This window comes from Psammomys obesus, unplaced genomic scaffold, assembly GCF_907164565.1.
Source record: "Psammomys obesus unplaced genomic scaffold, mPsaObe1.curated_primary_1811, whole genome shotgun sequence".
In the NCBI taxonomy this organism is placed as follows: Eukaryota; Metazoa; Chordata; class Mammalia; order Rodentia; family Muridae; genus Psammomys; species Psammomys obesus.
In genome coordinates this window covers 21,186,499-21,198,737 of record NW_026596034.1, presented here as the reverse complement: position 1 = coordinate 21,198,737, position 12,239 = coordinate 21,186,499, and the positions used below count along the sequence as shown (strand labels likewise).

General features: G+C 49.1%; 1 protein-coding gene across 1 annotated transcript in view; it reads left to right on the top strand.

The window, feature by feature from the left end:
* The window catches only part of Cdh16 (cadherin 16), a 9,683-nt gene extending 8,745 nt beyond the window's left edge, over positions 1 to 938 (top strand). The window contains exons 17-18 of the mRNA XM_055621417.1: positions 136 to 252; positions 805 to 938. Of these exons, the coding sequence (XP_055477392.1) occupies positions 136 to 252; positions 805 to 902 (215 nt within the window). The 3' untranslated portion in view covers positions 903 to 938. The remainder of the gene's footprint in view (positions 1 to 135; positions 253 to 804) is intronic.
* Positions 939 to 12,239: the final 11,301 nt, after the last annotated feature.

The window sequence follows — 12,239 nt, the reverse complement described above, 5'->3', positions numbered from 1 at the left end:
AAAGAAAGAAAGAAAGAAAGAAAGAAAGAAAGAAAGAAAGAAAGAAAGAAAAGAATGTATTAGCCACTTTTCCAGACATGAGGCTCAAAGCAGCTGGGAACCCTCCCTAACTCTCCTTTTCATTCCCCACCCCAGTGATTGTGTGTCGCTGCAATGTGGAGGGCCAATGCATGCGCAAGGTGGGCCGCATGAAGGGAATGCCCACGAAACTGTCAGCTGTGGGCATCCTTTTGGGCACCCTGGCAGCGATAGGTAATGGAGGTTTTATGTCTTTATTCCGATAAGTTTGCTCTTGGATGATTTCCTTCGCGGGTTCTAGTACAAGGCTGTGAAGTGTCCGTGTGAACAGCTCAATGGCTCTTCTATGAACTCCCCAATCTGACCCCAGAGAAAATGTATATGTGAGAGAGGAGAGGTGGGGAATGGGGGACAACTGGGCCTTTGCCCAGCCCTTTAAAAAAAAAAAAAAAAAAAAACGCTTTTTATTTTAAAACAGCATATCACTACTTTGCCCCTCCGTGGCCTGGAACTCACTGTAGCCTACACAGGCCTCAAATTTACCACTTTCCTGCCTCAGCCTCACAAGAAGCGGGCATAAGGGGCTTAGGAGGTTGGGCTATGCTTTGACCTCGGTGAGGTAAGAGCAGGGCAGGCCAACCACACAGATTCCATCAGACACTAGGAATCATACCAGCACTGCCTAGAAATTTTCATATAAAACCAACACCTCTGGCAAGGTGTTTAGTGAGGTGCCCTTCTCCTCATCCCTTCTAAGGGCTTACCCATTCTTCTTGGGCCCCTCAGGCTTCATCCTCATTCTTGTCTTCACCCACCTGGCTCTGGCAAGAAAGAAGGACCTGGATCAGCCAGCAGACAGTATGCCCCTGAAGGCAGCAGTGTGAGTGATCCAAGCAGCCCTAGCTAGGAGTTCGGCCCCAGCTCCCTCTGAACTCACCAAGAGAGGTCCCGGTACCCAAGATGCACTGGGTTCCAAGAGAGCATAAAAGCCCTTCACCTTCTTGGAGTGGAGACACTGTCACCAGGCATGACTGGATTACAGGATGACTATGGGAACATTCCAAATGACAGCTCTCTGTCCAATAATAAAGGCTCAGAGAGCCAGACTGGACCCTCTAGAGGACGGCTGTACTTCGTCTGCATATCCACGTGTGCATGTGTGAGCGAGCACACCTGCTCCTTCATGCCTGCCCCCTCTCTTCTGCCATACAAAACACTTCTGGAAACTTGGTATGGTCCTTGTGAAGAGGAAGGACACAAGGACATCATCTGGGCTGTTGGTGAGAGCTTGGGGGTCAATGTAACGTAGGTCTCCAAGAGCCTACCAGCCACAAACCCTAGGGTAACTATAAACATAAGGTGAAGAACTGTCTTTCCAGGAGTCGTTCCTACGTGTTTAGGGCATCTGCGTGCTATGGGAGCACAAGTTCTTGTGAACCTGTGCCCTCTTTGCACCTACGAGCACACTCAAGTCCTTGCACATAAGCCGCCTACATTCAGGATGTGCAGAGGTCCCTCCGCCTGTGGGACAGTGCTGAGAGCCCTCTTGAGGCAGGGACAGGAGAGCTAAAGCTAGGAATGGTTCCTTCTGTCCCAGGACAAGCTCCACCCATTCTGTGACTCACCCAAATGGGCACACTTATGGAGAAGAAGGGAGTCACTCAGTTAGACACCGTTGGGGGTGAGGCAGGAGGTTCCAATGGTTTACTCCAAGGCTGCCCCAGCCCCAGGTGAAGCCCTGCCTCTTGCCCAGGATTAAGAGATGTCCCTAGTGGCCTGACCAACACCTCCAGACTAATCTGTGACCCCTGTTCCTAGACTGAACCCACATAGATTGATTCCACATGCCCCCTTCCCTCTGCTCCCTGGAGAGAGAGAGACTTGCTGTCCCAGGCACCAAGAGTTGATGGTGATAAATCATGGGGAAGAGAGAAAACAACATTGGTGGGGCCCAGCCCTATTTTTAGGAGATAATCTCTCTGTTGCCAGCAGTTGCTATGGGATAGGAGCCAAACCCAGGCAAGAAAGAGAGGGCAGGCATCCTGACTGGCCTGGAGGGGAGTCTGCAGTTGAACTCTGAGGCCACTCTTAGTCACCCTGGACTCAGGAACCTACACATCACACACCTACACTGGGGGTTCCACTGACCACCCCAACCCAAAGCCGGAGCACCTACTTCCCCACCCCGCTACCCCAGCCTCGTTCTCTGCTTAATTCACACCCGCTCAGAAGTCTTCACCATGCAGGAGACCCTCTTGGATATAACATCTCATCTTATCCATTAGCCTGTTTGGGCTGGACTTTTGGTCCCATATTTGGGTAAATGGTGTCAGGAAGGCTATGAAACGTCTCGTAGAACCAGAGTACAAGCTACGCCTTTGTAGGTGGAATCTCCCATAGAAGTGTCCTTCAGCGGGTCTCTGCTTCCTCGAGATCCCCCAGTAGTAACTTAGAGATCATTTAACCAGCTCCTTCTGGAAAAACTGGGAAGGAGGCCTGAAAAGAGGAAGCTTCGTGCAGCATGCAAGCTGGAATCTTCATGTTCACTGCCTCCTTGTCATGGTGGGGTCTGAGCAGCTGGGTGGGTGAATAATGGATGGACACAGTGTACAGATGAATGAGAAACTGTGTGGATAGATGGATGGTAGGTTGGTGAGTAGATGGGAAACCAACAAAGGAAAAGGATGACTGACAGAAACCCAGAGCAAATGGAGGCATCTGTCTCAACCTGACAACTTCTCCTTGAATTTCCAGAATCAGGTAGAAGGTACCCACTAGTGTCAAGAAGTGAAGATTTCCTGAGCATCTGTATACACAAAACTGTTGTGTGTAGTTCCATTCTAGAGAAGAAGGGAAAAATCATATAAGATCACAGCATGCTGGACTCACAGAAGGAACACACACACACACAGTGAAAGAGTCAGTGTGTGCCTGGAATAATTTAGTGCTATCATGAGCAGGCAGAGTCCATGCTACACTATAGTAAGACAAGGTGTGTGTGTGTGTGTGTGTGTGTGTGTGTGTGTGTGTTTGTATGTGTGTATTGCGGGGGGGGGGGGGAACTATGTGATCAGTATGAATAGAAGAACACGCCACCATGCTTGCTTCATTCTCCAGACAGATCACTTCATCTGTCCCAGCCTCTGGTCACTGGTGTATAAAATGAGGTTTCAGGGAGAACCACATTTTGTAATTTGCAAAGTACATTTAGCACAGAGCGAGGCACACTCTGGGAGTAATTACGGCTTTCCCCGGATTATCACAAATGTCTGCACATTCGAAGTCCCTAGGAGCACTTGAGGCCCAGGTTTTGGAGAAGAGGTATGGAGAAAGGGCAAGATCCAGCACCCACTGGCTTTGTTGGGTCACTGATGTGGCCTCCCCCTGGCTTTGTGATGTGAGGGGTGTCATGAAGTACTGACTGGCCTGGGAGGGTCTACACAGCAGGGAGCTGTGTTCCTAGCTCTCCCAGACCCCTTTCAGAGGCATAGGGCCTGATCAAAGGGACCCAGCAGTGAGGCCCGGGAGGCGAGCTTGAAAAGAATGTAAACATGGAGATATTTTTAAACTTTTTCCAGCCTCAGCGATAGAGCTCTTGAAGCTAGAGGCTCCAAGGTCAGCCCGGACCTCACCCCCAAAGAATGAAACAATCTTGAGACCCTGGAGACCCATACACATCCACACCTACCCCAGTGCTCTAGCTTGGGCCTGAGGGAAGATGGTTCTTCCTGTGGTCTCACTTCCAAACCATCCTTCTCCTATGGGAAGCTGTTTCTAATTTGTACCGTGAGGACCTCAGAGGGGTGACAGGACCCCAAGAGTACAGGAGCGGAAGAGAGCCACCTTTAGGGCTAGTGTTGAGAGCCTGAGCTTGGGACCCTTTGGTGGCCCTGCCTCTCTGACAGGCACATGTGTGCGTGAGCCTGCGAGCATTTAAGTGTGGTGTGGTCTTCTCTGTGAGGTGTAAAAATGTGTATGAGTATACAAGAGACCCATACTCCATCTCTTCTCTTTCCTTACCATCCCTTGCTGCCTCTCCGGGGCCCTGTGAGTTGATGGGTAACTTAGAAGGACAGAAGGCAGGCTGGATGGTCAAGGAAAAGGGTCATCTGAGAACGAGGTGATGAAGACAGGAGACCGGGGCAGATCTGGGGATGGAGTGGGTCAGGAGGCTAGTCTGTGTGTTGAGTCAGGCTGAGAGAGATACAGAGGGTACTGCTGAGAGGCCTTAGGCACTCAGATGTCTTAATTATGATCAGATGTCACGGTAACTCAGAAAATGTGGGAAGCAAGCTTCCTGGATCTCCCACAACTACAGACTCTTCCCTCAGAGTGACGTGCTCCTTATATCCTTGGAGGAGTGTCAGTGGAGACTCACGCAAAGGTGATACCATGATATGTAGCTTTCCCCTGTGATCAGACACCAGGACCCCCTCCTTGTGGGAGGCAGGGATCCTACACTGGCTGGAGTCAGCATTCTCAAGAGTGCTCGGAACCTAGACAGAACTTCCACTGTCAGGGAAGCCCTACCCTGAGCAGACGACCAAGCTGGCTGTCACTTAGACCTTAAGAAATGCTGTGCCACTTTGTTCTGAGAGAGACAGCATCCAGCTCTACGGCACACAGCTCCCCTGTGGAGGCTGAGGCACACAAGCAATGTGGCTTCCGCCTGATCATCCTCTAGAGCAGCAGGCGCACTCTACCACATGTGGAGACTTTGGGTACAGGCAGCTGGGTGTGGCTGACACTGATGCCGAGGGGACTGAAGACGTCTGTGAACAGCACAGCCTGGTGAGGGGCACACACAGGGGCATCACCTCAGTCCCCTGTGTGTGCCCCTCACCACGCTGAGCTATTCTTACCCACTTGGTGATGGCAGTAGGGACGGAGATAGTGACCAGTGGGAGAGAGTCATGAGCACAGGCCCCTTATCTGACACGTTCCTTGGAAACTTGGCAGGGGCAGCTGGTCTCTGGAGGCCCAGGCAGAGGAGGAGCAGGTAGTCACAGGATGGATGGGGGTTGGACTCTCTGCTGGAACTGCCTCTCCTACAACAAGGCAAGGTCCCCTCAGAACTGACAGGGACCTTCTAATGGGATTTCTTTTCATGTGTCATCTTCATCACATACCCACCCAACCAAGAGCACACCCTGATTATCCCCAACATGGAGCCTTTGCCTGCCCCAGAGGGCAGGAGGTTTGCTAGCTCAGTGAGGGCTTGCCTATAGAGGACAGTACCTGCCTAGCTGCCATGAACCCACCTGCTTCCTAGCTGTGAGGCCTTCCTTGGGAAAGTCCCTTGGCTTTGGGGTGGGGTAAGCATTGTCTGTTTATTTGTGGAGACGGGGTCTCATTTATTCCAGGCCGGGCTCAAATTCCCAATGAAGCAAAGAATGGTGACCTTGAATTTCTAATCTGCCTCTATCTTCTAAAGGTTGGGATTGCCGGAATGCGCTACCACACCCAGTTTACTCAGTGCTGGCAGTGAAACCCAGGACTGCCTATATGGCAGGCAAACGCTCAGACAGATACATCCCTTTGAGTCTCAGCTTCCTCATTTCTTTCCTTGGTTGCTATATGGATAACAGGATCAAACAGTTGGGAAGGAAAATGTGCAATTTATACAGGTGTGTGTGTGTGTGTGTGTGTGTGTGTGTGTGTGTGTGTGTGTATGTGTGTGTGTGTGGACTGGGATGGAGATAGAAAGATGGGCCCCCCACCTTTGGAGACTCCCACCCATGGATTTTCCATTGGCACGTCGGCACCCTCGCCCCCAAAATAGGACCTGCAAGCCGAGTGCGACAGTGCCCAGACTGAGGGGCCTTTTTTTAGCTGCCCTTTGATTGTCAGCTCTTGAACAGCTGCTATTTACAGTCCTAACGCCTAGAGGAGTAGGGCCAAGTGGACTAAGGCTCACTCAATGGCCCTGGCTAGCTCCCTGACGGTATCCCCATGGGGCCAGCCCTGCTGTTGATACCCTGCACTGCAGCAAAGTGTTTGGGGGCAGAGGGCTCAGCATCCACCTCCAGAGAGATGCAGATATTGCAAAACCCAATCACGTTTATAGATTTCATCCCAAGGGCCACTGCCAATTCTCCACCCAGAAAAGAACAGCTGTGGGACTTGCAGAAATCATATGAACAGAGCCTTGGCTCAACACAAGGGTGGACACCTTATTGATCTTAAAGGATGTGGTGGGAGCAGCAACTACTATTATTGTCATCATAGATGTGGTCATTCTAGTTTTTACCTGCTATTTATTTATTTACTTTGGGTTTTGGTTTTCTGTTTGTTTTTTCAAGACAGGATTTTTCTGTGACGCTTTGGCTGTCCTGGACTCACTTTATAGACCAGCGTGGCCTCAAACTCACAAAGATCTGCCTCTCTGTGACTCCCTAAGTGCTAGGATTACAGATGTGTGCCACTGCGCCTTGCTTATAGTAACATTCTAATAATCGAGTTTTCTTCCAGTCTTTTGTCTCTGTTTTTGAGATAGGATAGGCTTGCTTTCTCTAGGGTCGACCTCAGTCTCCCAGCAATCTGATTCCAGGATTCCAGCCATTTACCACCATGCCCAGCTTCCTTTCTGTCTTTTTTGTCTGAGCATCTTTTCCTGATGGGCTCAGGACATACTTCCTCCCCTATGGACATATACATATCTATTTTGGCGATAGGATCTCCATAGGATGCCCTTCGTGTCTATGGACTTGCCCCTTCTCTATAGATAGCTTTGGGGTCCATAACTCACTGGCTATGAATCACTTGACCTTTCAGAGTTCATGGGAGTGTGCTCACCACCTCGGTCACTTCCTCAAATACCACCAGACACTGCCCCCTTAAGTATCCCAACACCTTAAATTCTGGAAATCAAGTCCTAGATGCCAAATTTCCAAATGGTCCCTATAGTTGGATTACAAAAGTCTCTTTAACTATTTGAAAAAAAAAAAAAAAAAAGGAACTACACAGAAGAAAGAATTTCTGGCTGTTCAAGTACATAAGACATTGGACATCAAGGACAAATAACCCTGGGATCTTTGGCCACGGTGTTCATGGTACATGTATAGGTATAAAGTGTGTTGGGATGACAGGTTGTAAGGATTCTGGGAAGGGGCTAAGGGAGGGAAAGAAAGGGAGTGTGGTTGAGCCAGGCCTTCCCCCTTGCAGTTGGGGTCATTTCCCAGTAGGGCAGCAAGATCACTTAGGGCTAGGGCCACATGATCCCGCCTTGACCCAAGTGGTGACTCTGCACAAGGTGAGACTTCCTTGTTACCCGAAGGATAAAAATAGGCCCCAGGTGCTGGCCTGCAATCCATGCCCAGAACCACCAGGGTTATTCTGAGAGTGACAGGCACTGGGCCAGGCTAGGGCCTTGGTCAGGAGGCACTGTGCTGGAAGTGGCATCCTCAGCTTGTGGGCACATTGCCCTTTGGGGATTCTAAGTAGGAATGTGAGAATGGCACCATGTGCCATAAGTAGGTGGGGGCTCCGACCCTGACTCAGTTTTGTGGCCTCGGCCAAGCCATATGGCATCTTAGAGTTCCAACTTCCTTCTCAAATTATAGGAACCCTGACCCCTGCTTTTCGAATGGCTGAGAGAATTGGTGAGGTCACTAGACAAGCACTCTATAGATGTGTCAGTCCAGAGCCCAGTGCTCAGAGACAGAGAGGGCAAGGATTTTGCCTGAGCAGCCCTGCAGCAGAGAGGGCCCTGCCCCTTCACTTCTGAAGGAGACCCAGGCACAAAGGACACCACTGAAAACGCTTGTGGGGATTTTCCAGGAACAACTCCATCCAACCGGAGAATTCTGTCCCCAACCCTGCTGCCGAAAACCCAGGCTAAGGAAACACTCCAGCCCATTCTAGTTCTGCCCAGCTTCTGCTTCTTGGCTCCTAAGCCCAGTTTAGCATGCCTCGTGCCATATTCTCTAGGTTTGTATAATGGGGCCTGAGAGGCCTGAGGCTTTTGCCTGTCCCTGGAGGTCCTGGCACAGAACAGCATTAAGCAGAGCACAGAGCAGCACTGAGCACACACAGATGGTCCACTCCTGGCCGCTGTCCCCTCAATGCCTTCCCTTTTTCCTTCATTCAACATGTTCTAGAATGTTCCCTAGATGCAAGCCCTGGGCTTCTGATGAGCATAGATAAACTGGCATGCCTGGACACTGACTTGAGGACAGCTGGTACTTATCTCAAGTGTGCCCACAAGCTGAGGATAATTAGGGGTTTGAGCAAGGCAACTAGAGAGGGAAAAGTAGGTGAACTACCTAGGAAAAGGCTCAGAGAAGCTCGGGAACTAAGACTGTTTCCTTCAAGGCTGGAACTTGGCTCGTAGGTGATTAATATTGAGGCTAGGGCAGACAGTCAGGCGGAGAGCAAACTTACCCTAATTATGTACTGACCTGGACTTGAATCTTGATCTCTCCCTAGCCCAGACCTCTTCCTTCTACAGCTATCCCTTTAGGGTTAGAGCCTAGACAGAGATCCTTTAGGGAGGACCAGGCTGGCCAACTGGAATCTCCAACTACGGGTGTTAGAAGGAACTGCCAGGGGTGTAGCCCTGCTCTTTACAGGGTGACTTTTCACCCACAAAATGCACATTCTACCCACATTGGTTCCTAGAGAGCTTCAGGACACCTTGATCCATTAGCTGCAAAGTTCTTGTTGGGTCCCAGCTGGACTGTGCCTCCACCTGCCTCTGCCACTCTCTTTCAACTTAAGCTCTAGCCCCATCCAACTTTGGCTACCATCTCTACAGTGAGAAGGGGCCTTGTAGCAGATCCCTGAAGCTGGCGCCAAGGTTTATGAGCCAGTGCAGAAGTCTCCGAGAGCCATATGGGTGGAAAAAGTTACCCAGTTCTAAATCAGCCAGCCTTAGAATGATCTCATCCCCTTCCCAAGATAGTCTCACTCCCCTCCCCCACCACTTTCCTGGCCAGTGGGGTAAATCACGAGGGAGCTGGTGAAGGAGTGAGCATGAGAAATGGGAGAATTTCAACTTGGGGATCATACTGAATATTCTGTTGATCTCCCATCTTGCTACTTATTTATAATATTGTCTATTAAGTTCGTCAGCCACGTTCATTTTTCACAATCATGGTTAAAGCCTGCTGAAATGACTGCTGCAGGGTCTGTGCTTTGTGCTGGGTGAAGTCACATCACCCTGTCTCTCTCTTATAAACATCAATGCCATGACCATTTTTGTTCAACTCCCCTGGTGTGGTTGCCTGGCCCACCCTTCCTCCTTCTCTCCCTCTGAGATAAAGTTTCACAGGTGTTGGGTGGGAAATTGAGCTTCAGTGGGCTCAATCTTTGGGCCCATCTCTGAGCCAGAGATGCCAAGCCCAGGGCACAATGAGGAGACTGAGTCAGAGAGCAGGGCAAGACCCTGGGATCAGGAGAGAGGGGCTGGTTCCTTCTTCTTGCTGGAGGCAAACATTACCTGGCTTCCACTTGCTGCCCGCACCCACCTCAAAGGCCCAGGTGCCTAGGCACCTGGGAGAACTCCATAGGATCCCAATAAGGATCTCTGACCCACACTAGGAGTTGTAGCTATATGGCTCCTGACCCATGTACAGGCACAGGTCCTGGCTTCAGGGCAGATCTCTTCTTTTCCTTCCTTTCCAGTTCACCCCTTACCAAGTGCTACCCCAAGTTTTGCTTATATCACTTCTGGGAACCAACACTTCACCCCTTCCTAAAGTGCTGTGGATCCTGTGGGCAGCTGGTAGGGCACATTCCTATCAGAGGAATAAGTGTTTGGTACAGCTGCTTGCTTGACTGTGAGGACGAAACCTGAGATGTCAAGCACCAGGATTTGAAACTCAGCTCTACCTTACTGTCTTTACGACCTTGGGTCCTGCATTTACCTATCCAGCTTGGGTTTTTCTGAATATAAAATGGGATGGCAACACTTCAACAGGTTATGTGAGGGTTGAATAAGATAGCACTCAGCTTGGGGGTAGTTTTTGTTATGTGTTTGAGAGAGGGTCTCGGGATAGCTTGTGCTGGCCTCAAACTCAGTATGTAGTTGAGGATGTTGCCGAACCCCTGATGCTCCTGCTTTTCGGCCTCCCAAGTGCTTGCCTTACAGATCTGTGTTGCCATACCCAGCTTTGGTTTTCGTTTGTTTGCTTGTCTGTTTCTTAGAGTTTCAATACAAATCATAGGCCAGCCTGGAACGCACAAACCACAAACCTCTTGCCTCCGTCTCCCAATCTCTGGGGTTACAGGCTCAGATGGACGAGGATGAAGGCACAGCTAGCTAGAAGAAGATAATAAGGGTAAAGTGCTCAGCACAGCGTCTGGCCAGTACATTCACAACTGTAACCAGGTCTGTTATTTTAAATTAAGATAAGTTGAGCCCCTGCTGTAGTCCCTCCCTGGCTGAAAACCGATCACAGTGGCTGAAGCAATAGCAGGAGTAGGAGGGTGAGTGGAGTCCGCTCACGCTTAGCACATCAGGAAGGGACTGAGGTGAACAGGAGTGTGTGGTGGATATCCCTGAAGGTTTTTTCTTTGCTGGTAAAAAGAATTCCCAGGCTTGTGTGGGGCTGTGGTAGTGCTCCAATCTTAGCATTTGGGATGGAGAGAAAGGAGGATCGGAAGTTCGAGGTCACCTTCAGCTACACAGTAAGCTCAAGGGCCAGCCTGGCCTACACAAGATTCTGTGTCAAAGTAAACAACAAAGAAGACATCAAAATAAAAGGGCTGATGGATACAGCTCAGCAGTAGAACACTGGCCTAGCATGCACAGGCCCCTAAGTTAAATCCCCAGTGCCACAAAAAAAGAAAGGAAAAGAAGGAGGAGGAAGAAAAAGACAAAGTTAAATTTCCAACATAATCATACAGTATAGTAGTATAATGAAGTGTAATTATCACTTATTGAGACTGTCACTTTACCTTCCCAGTCCCCGCTGTATTCTATGCTATATTCTCTTGATTACAAGTAGGTCTCTAAGGTCCCTAAGAGTTAAGGGAAGGGTTGAGCCTCTAATCCCAGCAACTGAAAGGCCTAAAAAAGAAAAGAGGATGGAGAGTCTAGAGTCAGCCTGAACTACACAGAAAACCCATCTCAAACAAAAAAAAAAGGAAAGGGGGAATTAGACCCCACTGTTGGGTGGGTGGAATGTGAAAGAATTTGCTATATTACTCAAATCACAATAAGAAGCAAAAGGTAGAAGATTCTAATCTCCATCCCAAGAGTAGCCAGAACAGCCTAAATCTTGGGAAAATGTGACTTTATCTTGTGGGGAAAGGTCAAATCTTCCCTTCCTCCCTCCTTTTTTTTTTTTAAACTTTTTGTCCTTAACATTTTGCTTATATATCTGTCATCTATCTATTATCTATCATCTATTTATCAATCATCTATCATCTATCTCTCTATTTTTGTGATGCTGGGAATTACACATGACCTCATATATGTTAGGCAAGTGCCCTACCACTGAGCTACAACCCCAGCCTCCTCCACAACATTTTACATGTTGAGTATATACTTCATGTCAGAGGCTGGGCTGATCCATGGTTATCCAGGAAAAGCCAGACCAGAATCCTGGTGCTGCAAAGAAAGTAGACAAATGAGACAGGAGACACTTGGAGAGATTAAATAAGACTATCCAGTGCTAAAAATAGACAGGATTTGCTTTGGAGAGAGACCTAGAAAGTCAGGGAGTCTTCCAAATAAGCTGTAACCTAGCAGAATCGGGCTGAGAGATCTGGGTAAACCAAGAGGAGGTAGAAAGTGCCAGGTGAGCTGGGCATGGTGGTGCTCCACTTTAATCCCAGAACTCAGGGAGGGAGAGGCAGGCAGATTGCTGTGAGTCTGAGGCCAGCCTACAAAAGGAGTCCAGGACAGCCAAAGCTACACAGAGAAACCCTGTCTCAGAAAAGAAACAAAAAACAAAAAGCCCTGCATACTGCTTTTGCTGGGTACGGTGGTGCATGCCTGTGATCCCAACACTAAGGGAGGCAGAGGCAGACAGACCTCTGTGAGCTTGGGGACAGTTGAGTCCAGGACAAATTGAATCCAGGACAGCCAAAGCTACACAGAGAAACTCTGTCTCAAAGAAAAAAAGAAAGAAAGAAAGAAAGAAAGAAAGAAAGAAAGAAAGAAAGAACGAAAGAGAGAGAGAGAAAGAGAGAAAAAAGAAAGAAAAGGGAAAAAAAGTGCCAGGTGTAACAACTAGGGGGAACAGCAAGCCCAAAGCCTTGATAAACATTCTAGA